This window comes from Bombina bombina, chromosome 6 (assembly GCF_027579735.1).
Source record: "Bombina bombina isolate aBomBom1 chromosome 6, aBomBom1.pri, whole genome shotgun sequence".
Classification (NCBI taxonomy): Eukaryota; Metazoa; Chordata; class Amphibia; order Anura; family Bombinatoridae; genus Bombina; species Bombina bombina.
In genome coordinates, this window is record NC_069504.1 from 726,712,750 (window position 1) to 726,737,698 (window position 24,949).

The 24,949-nt window shown below is 42.4% G+C and overlaps 1 protein-coding gene across 1 annotated transcript in view; it reads right to left on the reverse strand.

Moving 5' to 3' along the window:
- The window catches only part of SLC44A2 (solute carrier family 44 member 2), a gene marked incomplete in the record, with an annotated part of 587,432 nt that overhangs the window by 166,953 nt on the left and 395,530 nt on the right, over positions 1-24,949 (reverse strand). The window contains 1 exon segment of the mRNA XM_053717929.1: positions 18,147-18,409. Coding sequence (XP_053573904.1) covers positions 18,147-18,409 — 263 coding nt within the window.

Here is a 24,949-nt window from a genome sequence, read left to right on the forward strand (position 1 = left end):
ACACACCGGAAATGAGTAGGGATGAAAAGGAGGCGCGCAAATTCTTTGCCGCTTCTAAAAACAGACCTGCCCATCATGGGCGTTACAACCAGAACCTCCCAGCCGACATTAATTATGTAAGTAAAGTCGCTGGGAGTGACCACCATAAAGAGAAATTGCTGAAAGTATAACCACCATAGCTGAGTAATAAAAACGAACTAAGCCTATAGTTTCTCTTCCTCACGTCCCCAGTGCCTGCACAAACTGCCTGTCATGTCCTATAACCCACGATAGGATAAATGAGTCCCAACAGATAAACTGTTAAAGTGCCAATATTTTTCTGCACGTCTCCCTAGAAAAATAAACTTAGCACTTCTCCCTCACATGGACCTGTGGAAAAAGGAGAAAAGACCGAGTTATCTCCCTCAGGCTTTCAAGTTAGAACAGCAATAATTATTTGGGAGGCGCAGTGAGGATTATACCCCACAAGTTCCCAATTGCTTAAAAGCCACCACTGCTCTACTGAAGAGACTGACATGGACTACGGCTAAACGCCAGGACAAAGCAGAATAAACTTGCACTGCTGAAAAATAAATAAATCTTGATTGAAAAATCTTCTTCCAAACACCTAAACTTTACCACCTCCTTGCTCTTAACATAGGCAAAAGAATGACTGGGGTTGGAGGGAAGGGAGGTGATATTTAACAGCTTTGCTGTGGTGCTCTTTGCCTCCTCCTGCTGGCCAGGAGTGATATTCCCAATAGTAATTAGATGATCCGTGGACTCACTGTGTCATTAGAAAGAAACAATGTATGCTTACCTGATAAATATATTTATTTCTGGATATGGTGAGTCCGCGGAATCATCAATTACTAGTGGGAATATCACTCCTGGCCAGCAGGAGGCGGCAAAGAGCACTACAGCAAAGCTGCTATATATGTCACTTCCCTTTACGCATAATCCTTAGTCATTCGGCCGAAGGAAAAATGGAAAGAGATAACACAAAAGTGTAGAGGTGCTGAGATTTTAGAAAAAATAACTGTCTTAAATAAAGGGTGGGCCGTGGACTCACCATATCCAGAAATAAATACATTTATCAGGTAAGCATAAATTATGTTTTCTTTCCTAAGATATGGTGAGTCCACGGAATTATCAATTACTAGTGGGAATCAATACCCAAGCTAGAGGACACAGATTATAAGGGAGAGACAAGACAGGTAGACCTAAACATAAGGCACCACTGCCTGAAGATCCCTTCTCCCAAAAGAAGCCTCAGCCAAGGCAAAAGTATCAAATTTATAAAACTTTGAAAAAGTATGCAGAGGATCAAGTTGCAGCCTTGCAAATCTGTTCCACAGAAGCTTCCTTTTTAAATGCCCAGGAAGAAGAAACAGCCCTCGTGGAATGAGCAGTGATTCTCTCAGGAGGTTGCTGTCCACCAGTCTCATAGGCCAAACAAATAATATTCCTTAGCCAAAGAGAAAAAAGTAGCCGTAGCTTTCTGACCCTTGCGCTTCCCAGAAAAACAAACAAAGCAGAAGACTGACGAAAGTCCTTAGTCGCCTGAAGATAAAACTTTAAAGCACGCACAACATCTAGGTTGTGCAACAAACGCTCCTTAGGAAAAGAAGGATTAGGACACAAAGAAGGAACCACGATCTCCTGATTAATATTCTTGTTTGAAACAACCTTAGGCAGGAAACCTAATTTAGTACGTAGAACCACCTTATCAGAATGAAAAATAAGATAAGGAGAATCAAACTGCAGAACTGAGAGTTCCGAAACTCTCCGAACAGAAGAAATAGCAACAATAAACAAAACCTTCCAAGATAACATCTTAATATCTAAGGAATGCATAGGTTCAAACGGAGCCCGCTGTAAAACTCTAAGAACAAAGTTAAGACTCCAGGGAGGAGTAACGGACTTAAACACAGGCCTGACAAAAAGATTGCACGTCTGGCGCATCCTCCAAACGCTTATGCAATAAAATAGAAGCAGAAATCTTACCTTTCAGAGTACTAGCTGACAAACCCTTCTCCAGACCCTCCTGGAGAAAAGACAAAATCCTAGGAATCCTGAGTCTACTCCAAGAGTAGCCTCTGGATTCACACCAATACACATATTTACTCCATATCTTATAGTATAGTTCAATCCCCAAGCAGTCAGTTTCAGAGAAGCAAGATTTGAATGAAGAAAAGGTCCCTGAAGTAGAAGGTCCTTTCTCAGAGGGAGTCTCCACGGAGGTAGAGACGACATTTCCACTAGATCTGCATACCAGATCCTGCGAGGCCATGCCGGTGCTATGAGAATCACCGACCTCCCCTCCTGCTTGATCCGAGCAATGACTCTTGGCAGGAGAGCGAACAGAGGAAATATGTAAGCAAGAATGAAATTCCAAGGGACTGCCAGAGCATCTATCAAGAAAGCCTGTGACCTCGAGCCGTACCTCAGAAGCTTGGCATTCTGCCGAGAAGCCATGAGATCCAGTTCTGGCTGCACCCAATTGATGATTAAACTGCTTGTTGAAAAGACGGCACCTGAACCAGAATGTCGTCCAGATAAGGCGCTACTGCAATGCCCTGAGACCAGATAACTGCCAAAAGAGCCCCCAGGACCTTTGAGAAAATTCTGGGAGCTGTGGCAAGGCCAAATGGAAGAGCCACAAATTGAAAATGATTGTCTAAGAAAGCAAACCTTAGAAACTTGTGATGATCCCGGTGAATGGGAACATGAAGGTAAGCATCCTTTAAATCTATGGTTGTCATAAACTGACCCTCTTGAACCAAAGGAAGAATGGAACGTATAGTCTCCATCTTGAAGGACGGTACTCTGAGGAACTTGTTTAAACACTTTAGGTCTAAAATAGGTCTGAAAGTCCCCTCTTTCTTGGGAACCACAAACAGATTTGAATAAAATCCCAGACCCTGTTTCTGCGGAGGAACTGGAACTATAACTCCCAGGGCAAAAAGATCCTTGATACAATTTAAGAACGCCTTTCTTTATCTGGTCTACAGATAATCTTGAGAGCAAAAACCTGCCTCTGGGAGGAAACGTCTTGAATTCTATCTTGTACCCCTGAGATACAATTTCCATGGCCCACAGGTCTGGGACAACTCGTATCCAAGCCTGAGCAAAATGAGAAAGCCTGCCCCCTACTAGATCAGTTTCTGGATCGGGGCCTGACCCGTCATGCTGACTTGGAGTCAGCCGCAGGTTTCTTAGACTGTTTCCCCTTATTCCAAGACTGACTAGACTTCCAGGAAGACTTGGATAGTTCCTGCTTGGAAAAGGAAGTGGAGGGTTTAGCTCTAAAATTACAAAAAACGAAAATTACTCTGACGCCCTTTCTGCTTATCCTGAGGAAGAAAAGATCCCTTTTCTCCTGTGATATCTGAAATAATTTCAGCCAAACAAGGTCTTACCCTTGTAGGGAATAGATAATAACAGACTTAGAAGAAACATCCGCAGACCAGGATTTTAACCAAAGGTCTCTGCGAGCTAGGACCGCAAAACCAGACATTTTTGCTCCTAGTTTAATGACCTTTAAGGAAGCATTCGTAATAAAGGAATTGACTAACTTAAGAGCCTTAATCCTGTCCTGGATCTCCTCAAGAGGAGTATCTGTCTGAATAGAATCAGACAAGGCATCAAACCAGTAGGCTGCAGCGCTGGTAACAGTAGCAATACACACCGCAGGCTGCCATTGAACACCTTGGTGAACATACTTTTTTTTAAATAATGCCTCCAATTTCTTATCCATTGGATCCTTAAAGAAACAACTATCCTCTATGGGAATAGTGGTTCTCTGAGCGGAAATAGCTCCTTCCACCTTAGGAACAATTTGCCACTACTCTTTAATAGAGAGTCAGCTATAGGAAACATTTTCTTAAAAATAAGAGCTGGAGAAAAAGGAATACCAGGTCTCTCCCACTCCCGTGCAATAATCTCAGAAGCACGGTCTGGAACAGGAAATACATCCACCGCAGAGGGAACATCAAAATACTTGTTCAGCTTACTAGACTTCTTAGGGTTAACAACGATAGTAGTATCCGAGTCATCCAAGGTAGCTAAAACCTCCTAAAAAGTAACAAGGGGAGGTGTTCCAGCTTAAATCTGAAGGACACAACTTCAGCATCAGCAGAAAGCAGGTCGAACTGTCTCATTTTTTCAAAAGAATTATACTGCCTGAATCCGAGATTTTACCCTCAGATGCACCCGAAGAATCTTCATCCTCAGACTTCTGAAAGGAAATACTTTGATTAGCCACTTCAGGATCAGAAACCTTAGTTACTGTTTCTTTAAATTTCCTTTTGCGTTTTCCCTACAGCATGGGAAAAGCAGACAGTGCCTCAGATACTGCAGAGGATACCTGAACAGCAATATCTTGCAAAGTAACCCCAGACGGAGCATGAGAGGAAACGCAGGGCACTGCATGTGCAGATGATTAGGATTGGGACACTTGAGGAGACAACTGCTGCACATCTGAAACAGGAGGCTCCTGAACAGCATCCGCCTTAGCTAATGATGGCTCAGGGTCAAAAAGTCTATTTCTATAAGTTTTTTTCAATACATGAAGAACAAAAAGGTACTAGGGGTTCATCCTGGGCATCAAAACATAAGTTACATGTAACATCCTGCACAGCCTCTTGATCCATAATAAAAAATAAATAAAATTAAAAAAGCAAATAAAAACAAAAGATATAAGACAGAACAAAAAAAAAAAAGTTCATAAATAATAATAATGTTCCTTTTAAATTTACCAAATCAAGAAAAACATACCCCAGGCAACACTCTACACCTCAGCAGAATTACTGAGGTGTTTTACCTGTCCTGCAACCCGCAGCAAACTGAGGAAAAAAACGATCCTGTTTACAATCTGGATTCCAGAGAAGCAAAAACAGCAAGAAGCCTTCTAAACAGCAGAGCCATCTGAAATATGCGCACCTCACTACAGGAAGTGAAGAAAAGCGTAAAAAAAAGCCGACATCAAAGAATCAGAACCTCCCTAAAAGGGGCGGTCCTACAGCTGACAAAACAAACTTTTTTTAAACAACTTTCTTGAAAACAGGCTTAAAAACAAACAAAACCCCCAATAAAAGTACATAATACGTTACTAAAAACGGATCCTCACTGAGTCATCAATAAAACAAATAACTCCTCACACTAACGATGCCTGCAAAAACTGCCATAAAAAACCTGCACCCTGACAGGAATAATAAAAAACATCCCCCTGCAGCGTTTCAGCTGAATAAGTGCCAAATTTTTCCCTGCTTACATAGAAAAATAAAACTGGCACTTACCTTAACATTTATCTGTCCGGCAGTAAGACAGCTCACCTGGTTTGAGAGGATGTCATCCCTCACATGGACCTGTGGAAATACAAAAAAGACTGAGTAAACTTACTCAAGCTATCTAAATAGGGCAGCAAACAAGTTCCCAATTGCTCAAAAGCCACCACTGCCCTACCAAAGAGACTGGCATGGGCTAAGGCTAGACCCTTTAGAAAGATCAGGGCAAACCTACTCTGCTTTTAAAATAAAAAAATATTGATTGTAGATCAGACACCAAAACTTCACCTCCACCTGCACCGCAGGCAAAGAGAATGTCTGTGGATTATGGGTAAGGGAAGTGACATATATAGCAGCTTTGCTGTAGTGCTCTTTGCCTCCTCCTGTTGGCCAGGAGTGATATTCCCACTAGTAATTGATGATTTCATGGACTCACCATATCCTAGGAAAGAAAAGAAGATTACACAAGGGTATAGAGGTGCCTGAGGACTAGACAAAAAAACTGCCGTCTTCATTTGAACAAGGGTGGGTTGTGGAAGAAAGAAATGTATCAGGTAAGCATAAATTTTGTTTTCTTTTCTATGGCACGGAGAGTCCACGAAACATTCTAATTACTAGTGGTGACCAATACCCAAGCTAGAGGACACAGAATGAATAGGGAGGGAGAACAAGACAGGCGGACCTAAACTGAAAGCACCACCGTTCGAAGAACCTGTCTCCCAAAAGAAGCCTCAGCTGAGGCAAAAATATCAGATTTGTAGAATTTGGAAAAAGTATGTATAGTAAAGGCAGCCTTACAGATTTGCTCCACAGAAGCTTCATGTTTGTAAGTCCATGAAGATGAAACAGCTCTAGTGGAATGAGCAGTAATTCTCTCAGGAGGCTGCTGTCCAGCTGTCTCATAAGCTAAATGGATAACACTTCTAAACCAAAGAGAGAGTGGTAGAAGTGGCCTTCTGACCCCTACACTTACCAAAGAAAACAACAAACAGGGCAGAAGTCTGCCGAAAATCTTTAGTTGCTTGAAGGTAAAATTTAAGAGCACGCACAACATAAGTTATGCAAAAGACGTTACTTCTGGGAAGAAGAGTTAGGACAAAAAGGAACAACAATCTTCTGATTAATATTGCGATCCGACACTACCTTAGGGAGAAACCCCAGCTTAGTACGAAGGACCGCCTTATCAGCATGAAAATAAGGTAAGGGGAACCACACTGCAGAGCCGAAAGTTCGGAAACTTTGCGAGCAGAAGAAATAGCAAGAAGAAACAAAACCTTCCAGACCAAGGCCTGAACAAAAGACTGGACATCTGGCAGAACTGCCAGACATTTATGCAGAAGAATAGACAGAGCAGAAATCTGACCCTTCAAATTACTGACTGACAAACCGATCTCCAGGCCCTCCTGAAAAAAGTCTAAATTCAAAGAACCCTTGCTTTGTTCCAAGAAAAACCTTTTGAATCACACCAATGAAGGTATTTACACCATACCCTATGGTAAATTCTGCAAGTAACCGGTTTACGAGCCTGAAGCATAGTATTTATGACTCTCAGATAAGCCACATCTAGCCAAACTTAAACGTTCAATCTCCAAGCAGTCAGCTTCAGAGAAACCAGATTTGGATGAAGAAAGGGACCCTGAAGTAGAAGGTCCTTCCTGAAAGGTAACCTCCACGGCAGAAGAGATGATATTGTCACCAGATCCGCGAACTAGATCCTGTGAGGCCATGCAGAAGCTATTAGAATCACAGAAGCACTCTTGTTTGATGCATGCAATTACTTGTGGAAGCAATGCAAACAGAGTAAACAGGTATGCTAGACTGAAGCTCCAAGGAACCACTAGAGCATCTACCAGAGCGGCTTGAGGATCTCGACCTTGAACCGTACTTTGGAAGCTTGAGTTTTGACAAGACGCCATCAGATCCAACTCCGGAAAACCTCACCTTAGAGTTATTGTGAAAACCTCTGGTTGGAGAGTCCATTCTCCGGGATGAAAAGTCTGCCAGCTTAGAAAATCCACCTCCCAGTTGTTCACCCCTGGTATGTGGATGGCAGAGAGATTGGAATCCTGAGACTCCGCCCACTTGATTATGCGTGACACCTCCTTCCTTGCCGTCCTCCTTCGCTGCCGTCCGTGGTCACAATCACCCAGGAAGCATGTTCCCCGAGACAGATGGTCCTGTGAAACCCACCATGAGAGTGAGACTCTTGTTGGGAAATCCAAAATTATCTTTTGCGAGAGATCCGAGTGGTCCCCGTTCCATAGACTAAGCATGCATAGCTGCAGAGGTCTCAGATGAAACCGAGTAAAAGGAATAATTTCCATGGAGGCAACCATCAGTCCAATCACCTCCATGCATTAAGCCACAGATGGACGAACAGCAGACTGGAGAGAACGGCACCCGGTTTTAAAGGCTTTACACCCGGTTACCGCCCAAATCCACTTGCCACTGTATATAGAGGAAACTGCAGCCTCCACACTAAACAGAGAAGCTGGAAACTGGAAGTGCTGAGGAGCGGTCACATGACCGCAATTAATTTTTTTTTCTTTTTTTTTTAAATTGTGGCAAAGAAAAACGGCAAGAAAACTAACAGCAGAACAGCAAAAGGAATTGGGCAAATAAGCTGAGCTAAACATCATAATTTATGTAAGAACTTACCTAATAAATTAATTTCTTTCATATTGGTAAGAGTCCATGAGCTAGTGACGTATGGGATATACAATCCTACCAGGAGGGGCAAAGTTTCCCAAACCTCAAAATGCCTATAAATACACCCCTCACCACACCCACAATTCAGTTTAACGAATAGCCAAGTAGTGGGGTGATAAAGAAAGGAGTAAAAAGCATAAAAAAAGGAAATTGGAAATAATTCTGCTTTATACAAAAAAACTCATAACCACCATGAAAAGGGTGGGTTCTCATGGACTCTTGCCAATAAGAAAGAAAATAATTTATCAAGTAAGTTCTTCCATAAATTATGTTTTATTTCATGTAATTGGCAAGAGTCCATGAGCTAGTGACGTATGAGATAGTAATACCCAAGATGTGGAACTCCACAGAAGAGTCACTAGAGAGGGAGGGATAAAATAACAGCCATTTTCCGCTAAAAAAATTAATCCACAACCCAAAATAAGTTTATTCTCATAAATGAAAAAAAAAAACTTAAACATAAGCAGAGGAATCAAACTGAAACAGCTGCCTGAAAAACTTTTCTACCAAAAACTGCTTTCAAAGAAGCAAATACATAAAAACGGTAGAATTTAGTAAATGCATGCAAAGAAGACCAAGTTGCTGCTTTGCAAATCTGATCAACTGAAGCTTCATTCTTAAAAGCCCACGAAGTGGAGACTGATCTAGTAGAATGAGCTGTAATTCTCTGAGGCGGGGCCTGACCCGACTCCAAATATGCCTGATGAACCAAAAGCTTTAACCAAGATGCCAAGGAAATGGCAGAAGCCTTCTGACCTTTCCTAGAACCAGAAAAGATAAATCGACTAGAAGTCTTCCTGAAATCTTTAGTAGCTTCAACATAATATTTCAAAGCTCTTACAACATTCAAAGAATGCAAGGATCTCTCCAAATAATTCTTAGGATTAGGACACAATGAGGGGACAACAATTTCTCTATTAATGTTGTTGTATTGTGTTTCACAACCTTAGGTAGAAATTCAAATGAAGTCAGCAAAACTGCCTTATCCTGATGGAAAATCAAAAAAGGAGATTCACAAGAAAGAGCAGATAATTCGGAAACTCTTCTAGCAGAAGAGATGGCCAAAAGGAAAAACACTTTCCGAGAAAGTAGTTTAATGTCCAAAGAATGCATAGGCTCAAACGGAGGAGCCTGTAAAGCCTTTAAAACCAAATTAAGACTCCAAGGAGGAGAGATTGATATAATGACAGGCTTGATACGGACCAAAGCCTGTACAAAACAGTGAATATCAGGAAGCTTAGCAATCTTTCTGTGAAATAAAACAGAAAGAGCAGAGATGTGTCCCTTCAAGGAACTTACAGACAAACCCTTATCCAAACCATCCTGAAGAAACTGTAAAATTCTAGGAATTCTAAAAGAATGCCAGGAGAATTTATGAGAAGAACATCATGAAATATAAGTCTTCCAAACTCGATAAGTCTTCCTAGAAACAGATTTACAAGCCTGTAACATAGTATTAATCACTGAGTCAGAGAAACCTCTATGACTAACCACTAGGCTTTCAAATTCCATACCTTCAAATTTAATGATTTGAGATCCTGATGGAAAAACGGACCTTGAGAAAGAAGGTCTGGTCTTAAAGGAAGTGGCCAAGGTTGGCAACTGGACATCCGCAAGATCCACATACCAAAACCTGTGAGGCCATGCTGGAGCTACCAGCAACACAAACGATTGCTCCATGATGATCTTGGACATCACTCTTGGAAGAAGAACTAGAGGCGGGAAAATATAAGCAGGTTGTAACACCAAGAAACTGCTAATGCATCCTCCGCCTCCGCCTGAGGATCCCTGGACCGGTACCTGGGAAGTTTCTTGTTTAGATGGGAAGCCATCAGATCTATTTCTGGAAGACTCCGCATCTGACCAATCTGAGAAAACACATCTGGATGGAGCGACCACTCCCCCGGATGTAAAGTCTGAGAGCTGAGATAATCCGCATCCCAATTGTCTACACCTGAGATATGAACCGCAGAAATTAGACAGGAGCTGGATTCTGCCCATGCAAGTATCCGAGATAAGTCTTTCATAGCTTGGGGACTGTGAGTCCCACCCTGATGATTGACATATGCCACAGTTGTGATATTGTCCATCTGAAAACAAATGAACGGTTCTCTCTTCAACAGAGACCAAACCTGAAGAGCCCTGAAAATAGCACGGAGTTCTAAAATATTGATTGGTAAACTCGCCTCTTAAGATTTCCAAACCCCTAATGCTGTCAGAGATCCCCAGAGAGCTCCCCAACCTGAAAGACTCAGATCTGTTGTGATCACAGTCCAGGTTGGACGAACAAGAGAGGCCCCTTGAACTATACGATGGTTATCTAACCACCAAGTCAGAGAGAGTCGAATATTGGGATTTAAGGATATTAATCGTGATATCTTTGTATAATCCCTACACCACTGGTTCAGCATACAAAGTTAGAGAGGTCTCATATGAAAACGAGCAAAGGGGATCACGTCCGATGCTGCAGTCATGAGACCTAAAACTTCCATGCACATAGCTACTGAAGGGAATGATTGAGACTGAAGGTTCCGACAGGCTGAAACCAATTTTAATTGTCTCTTGTCTGTTAGAGACAGAGTCATGGACACTGAATCTATCTGGAAACCTAAAAAGGTGACCCCTGTCTGAGGAATCAAAAGAACTTTTTGGTAAATTGATCCTCCAACCATGTCTTTGAAGAAACAAAACTAGTTGATTCGTGTGAGATTCTGCAGAATGCAAAAACTGAGCTAGTACCAATATATTTTCCAAATAAGGAAACACTGCAATACCCTGTTCTCTGTTTACAGGGAGTAGGGCACTGAGAACCTTTGAAAAGATTCTTGGAGCTGTCGCTAGGCCAAATGGAAGAGCGACAAATTGGTAATGCTTGTCTAGAAAAGAGAATCTAAGAAACTGATAGTGGTCTGGATGAATCGGAATATGAAGATATGCATCCTGTAAGTCTAATATGGACTCCAGAACTGGCCTGAATGAATTTTTTGTCTTTTGGACAATGAATAGATTTGAATAAAACCCCAGACCCTGTTCCTGAAACGGAACTGGTATGGTTACCCCTGAAAGCTCCAGGTCTGAAACACACTTCAGAAAAGCCTGAGCCTTTACTGGATTTGCTGGGATGCGTGAGAGAAAAAAATCTTCACAGGAGGTCTTACTCTGAATCCTATTCGGTACCCTTGAGAGACAATACTCTGAATCCATTGATTTTGGACAGAATCTGCCCAAATGTCTTGGAAGAATCTTAATCTGCCCCCTACCAGCTGAGCTGGAATGAGGGTCGCACCTTCATGCAGACTTGGAGGCTGGCTTTGGTTTCTTTAATGGTTTGGATTTACTCCAACTTTAAGGTTTCCAATTGGAACCAGATTCTTTGGGGGAAGGATTGGGTTTCTGTTCCTTATTTTGTTGAAAGGAACGAAAACAGTTAGAAGCTTTAGATCTACCCTTAGGTATTTTATCCTGAGGCAAAAACTCCCTTCCCCCAGTGACAGTTGAAATAATCGAATCCAACTGAGAACCAAATAAATTATTACCTTGGAAAGAAATATAGTAATCTAGACTTAGATACCATGTCAGCATTCCAATATTTGAGCCACAAAGCTCTTCTAGCTAAAATAGCTAAAGATATAGATTTAACATCAATTGTGATGATATAAAAAATGGCATCACGGATAAAATGATTAGCATGTTGAAGCAAGCGAACAATGCTAGACAAATCAGGATCCATTTCCTGTTGCGCTAAACTTTCCAACCAAAAAGTTGATGCAGCTGCAACATCAGCCATAGAAATGGCAGGCCTGAGAAGATAACCAGAATATAAATAAGCTTTCCATCGATAAGATTCAAGTTTCCTATCTAAAGGGTCCTTAAAGGAAGTACTATCTTCCATAGGAATAGTAGTACATTTAGCAAGAGTAGAAATAGTCCCATCAATTTTGGGGATCTTTTCCCAAAACTCCAATCTAACTGCCTGCAAAGAATACAATTTTTTAAACCCTGAAGAAGGGATAAGAAGTACCAGGCCTATTCCATTCCTTAGAAATCATATCAAAAATAGCATCAAGAACTGGAAAAACCTCTGGAGTAACCACAGGAGGTTTACTAGTTTTAATATCAAGAGGACTAGTTTCCTCCATATCCAATATAATCAACACCTCTTAACAAGGAACGAATATACTCTATTTTAAATAAATAAGTAGATTTGTCAGTGTCAATACCTGAGGAAGGATCTTCTGAATCATATAGATCCTCATCAGAGGAGGATAATTCAGTATGTTGTCGGTCATTTGAAATTTCATCAACTTTATGAGAAGTTTTAAAAGACCTTTTACGTTTATTAGAAGGCGGGATAGCAGACAAAGCCTTCTGAATCGCATCAGCAATAAAATCTTTTATATTCACAGGGATATCATGTAAATTAGATGTTGAAGGAACAACAGGCAATTTTACTATTACTGATGGATACATTCTCTGCATGTAAAAGCTTATCATGACAACTATTACATACCACAGCTGGAGATATAATCTCCACAAATTTACAACTGATACACTTAGCTTTGGTAGAACTCATCAGGCAGCAGGGCTCCAAAAGTGGTTTCTGAGACAGGATGAGATTGAGACATCTTGCAAATGTAAGAGAAAAACAACATATAAAGCAAAATGATCAATTTCCTTATATGGCAGTTTCAGGAATGGAAAAAAAATGCAAACAGCATAGCCCTCTGACATAGAAAAAGGCAAGAGGCATATAGGAATGGGGTTTTAAATAATGAAATTATTTGGCGGCAAGTATGACGCACAATGCAAAATGAAATGTTTTGGCGCTAACATTCGGAAATGACACACTCGCATCATTGCAGACGCAACCTTGTGCAAGGAAACTCTGTGTCAACTAAGACGCTGGAAATGACGAATTTGCGTCATCGGACGTACCTTCGAGCCAAAAAAATTCTCGCACCAAAAATGACACTATAAACATTGGCATTTTGCGACCTCGTGAGCCTAATTTTGCCAGCGAAAATTTTATGAAAAAGCAGTCAATTTGAAGACTATACCCCAGGTAAGAAAAATATTTTCCTAAATATGTATTTTCCCTGAATATGAAACTGATAGTCTTCAAAAGGAAATATACATAAACCTGACTCATGGCAAATATAAGTACAATACATATATTTAAAACTTTATATTAATACATAAAGTGCCAAACCATAGCTGAGTGTCTTAAGTAATGAAAACATACTTACTGAAAGACACCCATCCAAATATAGCAGATAACCGTTTCAGTATTGGTTTGGCTATCAGTAGAGGTAATGGAATATGAGAGTATATTGTCAATCTGAAAAGCAAGGTAGGAGATGAATCTCTACGACCGATAATCGAGAACCTATGAAAAAGATTTCCCGCAAGGAAAACCATAGAATTCAATAGGTGATACTCCCTTCACATCCCTCTGACATTCACTGTACTCTTAGAGGAATCGGGCTTCAAAATGCTGAGAAGCGCATATCAACGTAAAAAATCAAGCACATACTTAATTCACCACCTCCATAGGAAGCAAAGTTTGTAAAACTGAATTGTGGGTGTGGTGAGGGGTTTATTTATAGGCATTTTGAGGTTTGGGAAACTTTGCCCCTCCTGGTACGATTGTATATCCCATACGTCACTAGCTCATGGACTCTTGCCAATTACATGAAAGAAAAGCAAATGCAACAAGTAAAAAGTAAAACAAACACTTCATACACTCCATCTCTGAGCCCCAATACAAAATGATGCCTCTTTTCACATAAAAGCAGTGCCCCTAAAACAGATTCAAATACTTTCCACAAGGATTTAACACCTATAGTGCTGGTACCTTTAAAAGCAGAAGCACTTACATGTGGATCCTGCTCTGTCAGACAGGAGCTGATTTCTGAGGTGTGGCAGCTTCACCATTTCTACCAGGAACCTATAGAAAAGAAAGAACAGAGTAACCAACTCTGACTTTCTATATGGGTAGCAATAATGTTAGAAGTTTAAGCAAAGACCACCTTGCCGTCTTCTAACTGTGAATAGCCACCATTACTCTTACTAAAGTGATTGGCATGGACACAGCATAGTCCCAATACTTTATTGCAGGGAAAAATACCCATTAGAAGGATTCAAATCTTCAGACACCATCTTCGCCATCCTCCCGTGATCAAGGCAAAGAAAATGACTGGGGGTTATGGGTATGGGAAGGGAAGTAATACTTAACAGCTCTGCTGGGGTGCTCTTTACCTCCTCCTGCTGGCCAAAAATGAATATCCCACTAGTAATTAGAATTTTTGTGGACTATCCATGCCATAGAAAAAAAAAAAAAAAAATCCTAAATCGGATAAATTCAAATACCAACTTTCAAACAAATTCATGCAGCCAATTCTTAGATAAACTTAAACACATATATACACACACACACATATATATGTTAACAGTTTATATACCATCATTCCGCATCAGATGGGTTTAACTGCAATTAAGGAACATCTCACAGGTAACCCACTGTATGAGGGTCCTCCTGTGGAATTTGTGCTATCCTTGATTGAGTTTTGTCTTCATAAAAATTACTTTTGTTTTGAAAGTGACTTATTTACAAGTTGCGGGTACGGCAATGGGATCTTCCATGGCCCCCTCTTACGCCAACATTTTTGTGTCACAATTTGAGAATTTATACCTGTGGGGTAAGTGTGATGAATCCATTGTATTTTACCGCAGGTATATTGATGACATATTTTTGGTGTGGCGTGGGGGCCTGGAAGAACTAGATTTAAAATGACCTCTAATGAACAGAAAATAAATTTCCTTGATCTGAGCATCCACAAAGAGACAACATTTGGGTACGACTCTGTACAATAAACCCACTGACAGAAATTCAATCCTCAGGGCGGATAGCTGCCATCCTCCCGCTTTACTGAGGGGCATTGTCCAATCTCAAATGATTAGGACGATGCACAATAATTCTGATAAAGTGACAGGAGTCTCCCAGTTGTCTGGAGTAGGTGATAAATTCATCCAAAAGGGATACAAACCAAGACTGGTCAAAGAAATGATTGATGAATTATCACTTTTAACTCAATCGGATTTAATTACAGTAAAACCTAAGTGTGGGTCCCAAGATAAGCTGATTATGGCTACGACGTTCACACCTGGCACTAGGAAACCTGGACAAATACTTCGTCCCATTAGCCAATTGTGTCCTCAGATCCAAAACTCCCCTTTGCTAATAATCTCAATCCAATGGTAAGCTACAAAAGAGGAACTAACTTGAAGGATCTGTTGGTAAAGACAGATCCCAAACGGAGTAACATTACCGGGACAAAGATCAACATAAAAGGATCATATCGCTGCCTAGGATGTACCACCTGCAACGGATTGATAAACACCAAATCCTTTCATCATCCACATACTAATCAAAATTTTGTCATCAGACATTCCATAACATGCACTACTACACATGTAGTGTACTTGTTGTTTTGCCCATGTTCCAGTTTCTACATGGGAAAAACATCTGGAACACTAAGGGAACGCATGGCAAATCACAGACACGCAATCAGAGTGGCAATACAACAGGGTGACTCTGATCAACCTTTAGCAAGGCATTGCGCCAGGAAGGGCCACTCCATGTCTTATATTAGATATATACTTATTGATCATGTTCCTGCCTTGGACAGAGGGGGAGATCGAAACAAGGTGCTGCTGATGCGTGAGGCACAATGGATATACCGCTTGGGTACAATATACAATGGGGGATTAAACACAGCACCAGATTTTAAGGTACTCCTGTAGCTCCGTTGCATGTGATACATACCTGGGGTGCATCCCTATGTCGCTGACTCTGTTGGGCGCTGGGTGTGTGGAGATCCCACTTGTTGGGGCCTCGGCCCACCATAGGCTCACAACACACAGCTATGGGAGCATCTAGAATCCTTTTTGCTGTGTGGAAGTCCATTAGCTCATGGGTGGACACTCGAACACACACAGTATCGGAGTGTACCCTATAGGGTCCTAGCCCATTATTGATGAACAGTACTATTGGTGCATCCCCAATATCAACTATTGAAGAGTGTTGTTTGTATATATCTTCAAAAGACAATTCTTGACTGTGTATGATCATGTATGACAGAACCATTAAGATCTGAATATATGTAATTCTATGTTCAGTGTGGATATGTTGTAGTGAGCTAGCCAGTAGTATCTTTTACAAGTATGTTTGACAACTACTTGAATTAGATTGAGATCTGTATTCGAGTTGCATTGCAATATACTAGTAGTTAATCGCCTAAGAGGTGCACTCTAGTAATATGCATCTAACACAATAGAATTCAAGTTACTTACTCACTTGTGATATCACAATTTTTTGAAGTTTCAGCATTACAACTGTCTGATATAATTAGCATGACACAAATCCGATATAGTCTCAAAGTTTTTTTTTTATTAAGATTTTTTTTATTTTTAGGAGATACACATAATGTATTATGAGCGTGTAATGACTCATACACACATCTCTACCACTCAGGACAAGGGGCTATAAATTTCTTTTAGTCAGTTCAGACTACATGCCCCTATTAGTGATGTGTCTATGAACAAAGGTAGTCCTGTTACTATATGAATCTAAGCATACCATATACCTGCATTAGATCTGTCCAACATTACCTTGTAGTCATTTCATCAAACTGCTCTATTGGACGATGGTAATAATATTTTGTGTATACTCTGTTCCCATAGCAACAGAATGCCTTATCGGGTTGTTGCGCTATTAATTTATAATGTCACACTTAATCTGCTGGGTGTAGGCAGTATTAGATATTTACACTGTTGTGAGATATACAGTTTTGTACTGTTTTACATTGTGAAAACACTGTATAATGTTATGTACTAAAACAAAAGAACAGAAAGGGTGCCTCCTAGTGTAGCCAATATATGTATGACTTATTATTGACTAGTAATAGAATAATACTCTGAGTATGGCGGCAAAGATAATGCCGAAGATGGCAGTCTGGGAACTCAGCAGTGTCCCAGTGAACTGTGCACCAACGAGGGCTGCTCCTCTTGAAATCAATGGTAGATTCGGTATTCTGTGAAAGGTAAAGAAAGAGGGCGACTCCTAGTGCAGACAGGTAAGATATATGAACCCCCTTCTATGGATCCCAAATAGGTGGGTACTCACAATAAATAATGCACACGATAGTGCAAGTAACGCTTACTGGGAATATTATGCTGTCCCAGTACACATATCAGCCAATCATAGGGTTAATTTCTCTTCTGGTGAACAAGGCAGGTAGCAGGTCGAAAAAAGATAAAAAATAGGAGACTCCAGATATAAAGTTTTAAAAAAAGCTTTATATAAAAAAATGTTATAACAAACAGCTATAACATACAGTAGTAATAACAGATATTCACAAATAAAATCAGTAAAAACTCGCTATGCGTTTCTCAGCGTTAACCACGCAGTTTCCTCAGGCTAGTGAACCCACCTATTTGGGATCCATAGAAGGGGGTTCATATATCTTACCTGTCTGCACTAGGAGTTGCCCTCTTTCTTTACCTTTCACATGTTATGTACTAAGATGTATTACGATTTACACTTCCGGAAGAGACGTGTGTACACTTCCGGTCCTGTGAGATAGTGAAACGCAAGATGCGTTCCACCACAAAACTTTGGCGCCACTTACTACGCTTGGTAAGAGAAATGTTTGATATTCACTATAAATGGTGTGGTTTTTCTTCACTTGTTTATGCTGACGAAGGGGACCAGATCCCCGAAAACGTTACATTAAAGTATTTTGTTTACTTACTTGAAAAAGACCTGTGAGTACAATATTTGATTTTTGTTGTTAATTACATTATTGCACCCAGGCAGTTGACACACGGTGGGAAGAGCTGGAATTTGGAGATATATATATATATATATATAGATATATATATATATATATATATATATATATATATATATATAGATTATATATATATATATATATATATATATATAGATTATATATATATATATATATATATATATATATATATATATATATATATATATATATATATATATATATACATATACACACACATATATACACACACATACATATACACACAATTTTGTAGGGATTACCTTTAACCCATTATATACCATTGTTAGGATCTCACCTTAACGCCCGTCCAAAGGAGGAGAAGATGGGGAAGGCCGGCATGTCATCTGGTTTTTTAAAGGCCCAATAATAGGATGCAAAGGCTCCAGCCAATGTCACCTGTCCCAGAGCAATGACAAAGTTGGCCAGCCAGAGGAACATGAAGAAATTGTAGATTTGGAAGACTATGAGGTACTTATGATAATAAGTCTCTCCTCCATAGAAAGCAAACTGGCAACGGGCATCTGGGCATACTTTAGTGATGTTGGTAGTGTTGAATGTCTGGGAGGATAAACACGTATTTATTAGAACACAGCTTTAAGAAACACACAAAAAAAAAAAAAACACACAACAAATGCAGTAGTGCCAAAATAAAACACACAGCTTTATTTTTAAACAATGATCTGACAAATTAGACGGTTACAAAAACACATTCACATAAAGACAGCAAAAAACAATGCCAACATGTAACAAACAATTTAGTCTACTCTGTAATCATATCACATCTTTACTATATTAAGAAACTTCTAATCGGGTTTATCTCCACCCGAGTCTATCCTAAATTCCTCACTTAGGCATATCCGCCTCATCCACTGTTCCTCCTCAGTTGCTCCTCCCTATATTGGCTTTTAGTATCTTCCAGGAACAGATTAAAAATTCTTACCCTTGCTACAAAATTGTTCATGCTAATCCACCCCCCCTAGATCTCACTTCATCTCTATGACTTCCCCTAGCAGCTATCCTTCACTTGGCTTCTGACACCTACACCTTTCATCACCGCCTCCACCTCCTGTTTTCAAGACTTTCCTAGTGGTCCTCAAAGTCTTTCAGACACTACCTCAACTTATATGCTTAAAGAGAGGATTTAAAGCGGACTCATAAATTCATAATGGTTTTATATACATTAACCCTTTAACCCAGGGGTATCAAGCTCATTGCATCCGGGGGCCACTGGCCAAGTGTTTTTCTCACATGGGGGCCACTTGAACTGAATATACTAGCAACTGGAAGTGACATTTACCCAAGTAGTAGTGCATGATGGGAGTTGTAGTCCTCAATAGACATACAGTGTATTTTTATCTTGTGAGTGCCAAGTGAAGTGATCACTCTGGAACTGAATAAGTGACATTTATTCAAGCAGTGCATAATGGGAGTCTACACTGGACAATGCCAGATTAATCTACCCAGGGCTGGTATTTTGAGACCACTGCTTTAACCCATAATGACGAGGTATATATAGATATAGATTGAAGTATTTTGGTTATTGTACTGCACAATGTATATATTCGCATACGAAGAGAGAAGCGCTCTACCAGGAACGAACAACAGCTCAGTGGCTTGTTCTATGGCGATTTACCACCCGGAAGCAGCCTCTTTTAGACCAGTGTGCTTTTCACAGAAGAAAACTTTCCTGAAGTATATCAGTCTGATCCTGCCAAGTAAGGTCAGTCCAGCCCCGAAATACCAGGCAATTCTCCTCTGAACAAGGAACATGACAACCCCAGACGATCGTTTCGGCCTCCTATGGGCCTCGTCAGTGAGGTGCAGCCACATTCCTCTAAGCACACTGGGCAAGGAGTCCACGTCTGGTTTCCCCCATCACCCATAGGGAGACTTCCCCAGGGTCATAATAATTTGCATACGAAGAGAGAAGCGCTCTACCAGGAACGAACAACAGCTCAGTGGCTTGTTCTATGGCGATTTACCACCCGGAAGCAGCCTCTTTTAGACCAGTGTGCTTTTCACAGAAGAAAACTTTCCTGAAGTATATCAGTCTGATCCTGCCAAGTAAGGTCAGTCCAGCCCCGAAATACCAGGCAATTCTCCTCTGAACAAGGAACATGACAACCCCAGACGATCGTTTCGGCCTCCTATGGGCCTCGTCAGTGAGGTGCAGCCACATTCCTCTAAGCACACTGGGCAAGGAGTCCACGTCTGGTTTCCCCCCATCACCCATAGGGAGACTTCCCCAGGGTCATAATAATTTGCATACGAAGAGAGAAGCGCTCTACCAGGAACGAACAACAGCTCAGTGGCTTGTTCTATGGCGATTTACCACCCGGAAGCAGCCTCTTTTAGACCAGTGTGCTTTTCACAGAAGAAAACTTTCCTGAAGTATATCAGTCTGATCCTGCCAATTAAGGTCAGTCCAGCCCCGAAATACCAGGCAATTCTCCTCTGAACAAGGAACATGACAACCCCAGACGATCGTTTCGGCCTCCTATGGGCCTCGTCAGTGAGGTGCAGCCACATTCCTCTAAGCACACTGGGCAAGGAGTCCACGTCTGGTTTCCCCCATCACCCATAGGGAGACTTCCCCAGGGTCATAATAATTTGCATACGAAGAGAGAAGCGCTCTACCAGGAACGAACAACAGCTCAGTGGCTTGTTCTATGGCGATTTACCACCCGGAAGCAGCCTCTTTTAGACCAGTGTGCTTTTCACAGAAGAAAACTTTCCTGAAGTATATCAGTCTGATCCTGCCAAGTAAGGTCAGTCCAGCCCCGAAATACCAGGCAATTCTCCTCTGAACAAGGAACATGACAACCCCAGACGATCGTTTCGGCCTCCTCAGTGAGGTGCAGCCACATTCCTCTAAGCACACTGGGCAAGGAGTCCACGTCTGGTTTCCCCCATCACCCATAGGGAGACTTCCCCAGGGTCATAATAATTTGCATACGAAGAGAGAAGCGCTCTACCAGGAACGAACAACAGCTCAGTGGCTTGTTCTATGGCGATTTACCACCCGGAAGCAGCCTCTTTTAGACCAGTGTGCTTTTCACAGAAGAAAACTTTCCTGAAGTATATCAGTCTGATCCTGCCAAGTAAGGTCAGTCCAGCCCCGAAATACCAGGCAATTCTCCTCTGAACAAGGAACATGACAACCCCAGACGATCGTTTCGGCCTCCTATGGGCCTCGTCAGTGAGGTGCAGCCACATTCCTCTAAGCACACTGGGCAAGGAGTCCACGTCTGGTTTCCCCCATCACCCATAGGGAGACTTCCCCAGGGTCATAATAATTTGCATACGAAGAGAGAAGCGCTCTACCAGGAACGAACAACAGCTCAGTGGCTTGTTCTATGGCGATTTACCACCCGGAAGCAGCCTCTTTTAGACCAGTGTGCTTTTCACAGAAGAAAACTTTCCTGAAGTATATCAGTCTGATCCTGCCAAGTAAGGTCAGTCCAGCCCCGAAATACCAGGCAATTCTCCTCTGAACAAGGAACATGACAACCCCAGACGATCGTTTCGGCCTCCTATGGGCCTCGTCAGTGAGGTGCAGCCACATTCCTCTAAGCACACTGGGCAAGGAGTCCACGTCTGGTTTCCCCCATCACCCGTAGGGAGACTTCCCCAGGGTCATAATAATTTGCATACGAAGAGAGAAGCGCTCTACCAGGAACGAACAACAGCTCAGTGGCTTGTTCTATGGCGATTTACCACCCGGAAGCAGCCTCTTTTAGACCAGTGTGCTTTTCACAGAAGAAAACTTTCCTGAAGTATATCAGTCTGATCCTGCCAAGTAAGGTCAGTCCAGCCCCGAAATACCAGGCAATTCTCCTCTGAACAAGGAACATGACAACCCCAGACGATCGTTTCGGCCTCCTATGGGCCTCGTCAGTGAGGTGCAGCCACATTCCTCTAAGCACACTGGGCAAGGAGTCCACGTCTGGTTTCCCCCATCACCCATAGGGAGACTTCCCCAGGGTCATAATAATTTGCATACGAAGAGAGAAGCGCTCTACCAGGAACGAACAACAGCTCAGTGGCTTGTTCTATGGCGATTTACCACCCGGAAGCAGCCTCTTTTAGACCAGTGTGCTTTTCACAGAAGAAAACTTTCCTGAAGTATATCAGTCTGATCCTGCCAAGTAAGGTCAGTCCAGCCCCGAAATACCAGGCAATTCTCCTCTGAACAAGGAACATGACAACCCCAGACGATCGTTTCGGCCTCCTATGGGCCTCGTCAGTGAGGTGCAGCCACATTCCTCTAAGCACACTGGGCAAGGAGTCCACGTCTGGTTTCCCCCATCACCCATAGGGAGACTTCCCCAGGGTCATAATAATTTGCATACGAAGAGAGAAGCGCTCTACCAGGAACGAACAACAGCTCAGTGGCAACCCCAGACGATCGTTTCGGCCTCCTATGGGCCTCGTCAGTGAGGTGCACCCTGGGGAAGTCTCCCTATGGGTGATGGGGGAAACCAGACGTGGACTCCTTGCCCAGTGTGCTTAGAGGAATGTGGCTGCACCTCACTGACGAGGCCCATAGGAGGCCGAAACGATCGTCTGGGGTTGTCATGTTCCTTGTTCAGAGGAGAATTGCCTGGTATTTCGGGGCTGGACTGACCTTACTTGGCGGGATCAGACTGATATACTTCAGGAAAGTTTTCTTCTGTGAAAAGCACACTGGTCTAAAAGAGGCTGCTTCCGGGTGGTAAATCGCCATAGAACAAGCCACTGAGCTGTTGTTCGTTCCTGGTAGAGCGCTTCTCTCTTTGTATGCAAATTATTATGACCCTGGGGAAGTCTCCCTATGGGTGATGGGGGAAACCAGACGTGGACTCCTTGCCCAGTGTGCTTAGAGAAATGTGGCTGCACCTCACTGACGAGGCCCATAGGAGGCCGAAACGATCGTCTGGGGTTGTCATGTTCCTTGTTCAGAGGAGAATTGCCTGGTATTTCGGGGCTGGACTGACCTTACTTGGCGGGATCAGACTGATATACTTCAGGAAAGTTTTCTTCTGTGAAAAGCACACTGGTCTAAAAGAGGCTGCTTCCGGGTGGTAAATCGCCATAGAACAAGCCACTGAGCTGTTGTTCGTTCCTGGTAGAGCGCTTCTCTCTTTGTATGCAAATTATTATGACCCTGGGGAAGTCTCCCTATGGGTGATGGGGGAAACCAGACGTGGACTCCTTGCCCAGTGTGCTTAGAGGAATGTGGCTGCACCTCACTGACGAGGCCCATAGGAGGCCGAAACGATCGTCTGGGGTTGTCATGTTCCTTGTTCAGAGGAGAATTGCCTGGTATTTCGGGGCTGGACTGACCTTACTTGGCGGGATCAGACTGATATACTTCAGGAAAGTTTTCTTCTGTGAAAAGCACACTGGTCTAAAAGAGGCTGCTTCCGGGTGGTAAATCGCCATAGAACAAGCCACTGAGCTGTTGTTCGTTCCTGGTAGAGCGCTTCTCTCTTTGTATGCAAATTATTATGACCCTGGGGAAGTCTCCCTATGGGTGATGGGGGAAACCAGACGTGGACTCCTTGCCCAGTGTGCTTAGAGGAATGTGGCTGCACCTCACTGACGAGGCCCATAGGAGGCCGAAACGATCGTCTGGGGTTGTCATGTTCCTTGTTCAGAGGAGAATTGCCTGGTATTTCGGGGCTGGACTGACCTTACTTGGCGGGATCAGACTGATATACTTCAGGAAAGTTTTCTTCTGTGAAAAGCACACTGGTCTAAAAGAGGCTGCTTCCGGGTGGTAAATCGCCATAGAACAAGCCACTGAGCTGTTGTTCGTTCCTGGTAGAGCGCTTCTCTCTTTGTATGCAAATTATTATGACCCTGGGGAAGTCTCCCTATGGGTGATGGGGGAAACCAGACGTGGACTCCTTGCCCAGTGTGCTTAGAGGAATGTGGCTGCACCTCACTGACGAGGCCCATAGGAGGCCGAAACGATCGTCTGGGGTTGTCATGTTCCTTGTTCAGAGGAGAATTGCCTGGTATTTCGGGGCTGGACTGACCTTACTTGGCGGGATCAGACTGATATACTTCAGGAAAGTTTTCTTCTGTGAAAAGCACACTGGTCTAAAAGAGGCTGCTTCCGGGTGGTAAATCGCCATAGAACAAGCCACTGAGCTGTTGTTCGTTCCTGGTAGAGCGCTTCTCTCTTTGTATGCACAATGTATATATTCGTCTGAGTTGCAGGAAGCTCCAGCAGTCATGGCTGTTAAGTTACAGCCGAGAGCTTGAGTTTCTGAGCTCCATGCATCTGTCCGCATATGGAACTGGAGCGAGATCGGTGCACCGGTTCCATATAAAGGCAGATGCCAGATCATTAGACGGTTAACACGGTGTGTGTCACCATCTAACGAATATCTGCTGGTGCCGGCAGGAGGAAATGGAGAGGGAGTGATGGGGAGCTACACTACAGAAAAAAGTGGGGGATCCCTAACTAATGATCACCGAAGGTGGGGGAGACCACTACACTACAGAAAATGTGAAGAAGAGAAAAACAAGGAAAAACACATATTAAAAAACAAAATGTATGCTTATGCTGATAAATTATTTTCTTTCCTGGCATGGAGAGTCCACAAATCCATTCAATTACTAGTGGAAACCAATACTGAATGAAAGGGAGGGAGAACAAGACAGGTGGACCTAAACAGAAGGCACCGCCGCTTGAAGAACATCTCTCCCAAAAGAAGCCTCTGCCGAGGCAAAAGTATCAAATTTATAGAATTTGGAAAAGGTATACAATGAGGACCAAGTGGCCCCTTGCATATTTGTTCCACAGAAGCTTTATTTTTTAAAGCCCAGGAAGAATTGACAGCCCTAGTGGATAGAGCCGTGATTCCCTCAGGAGGCTGTTGTCCAGCTGTCTCGTGAGCCAACCGGATAACACTTCTCAATCAGAGAAAGAAGAAGTGGCCTTCTGACCCTTACGCTTATCAGAGAAAAACAAATTATGCTTACCAGATAATTTCCTTTCCTTCTGTACAGGGAGAGTCCACAGCTGCATTCATTACTTGTGGGAAATACAGAACCTGGCCACCAGGAGGAGGCAAAGACACCCCAGCCAAAGGCTTAAATACCACC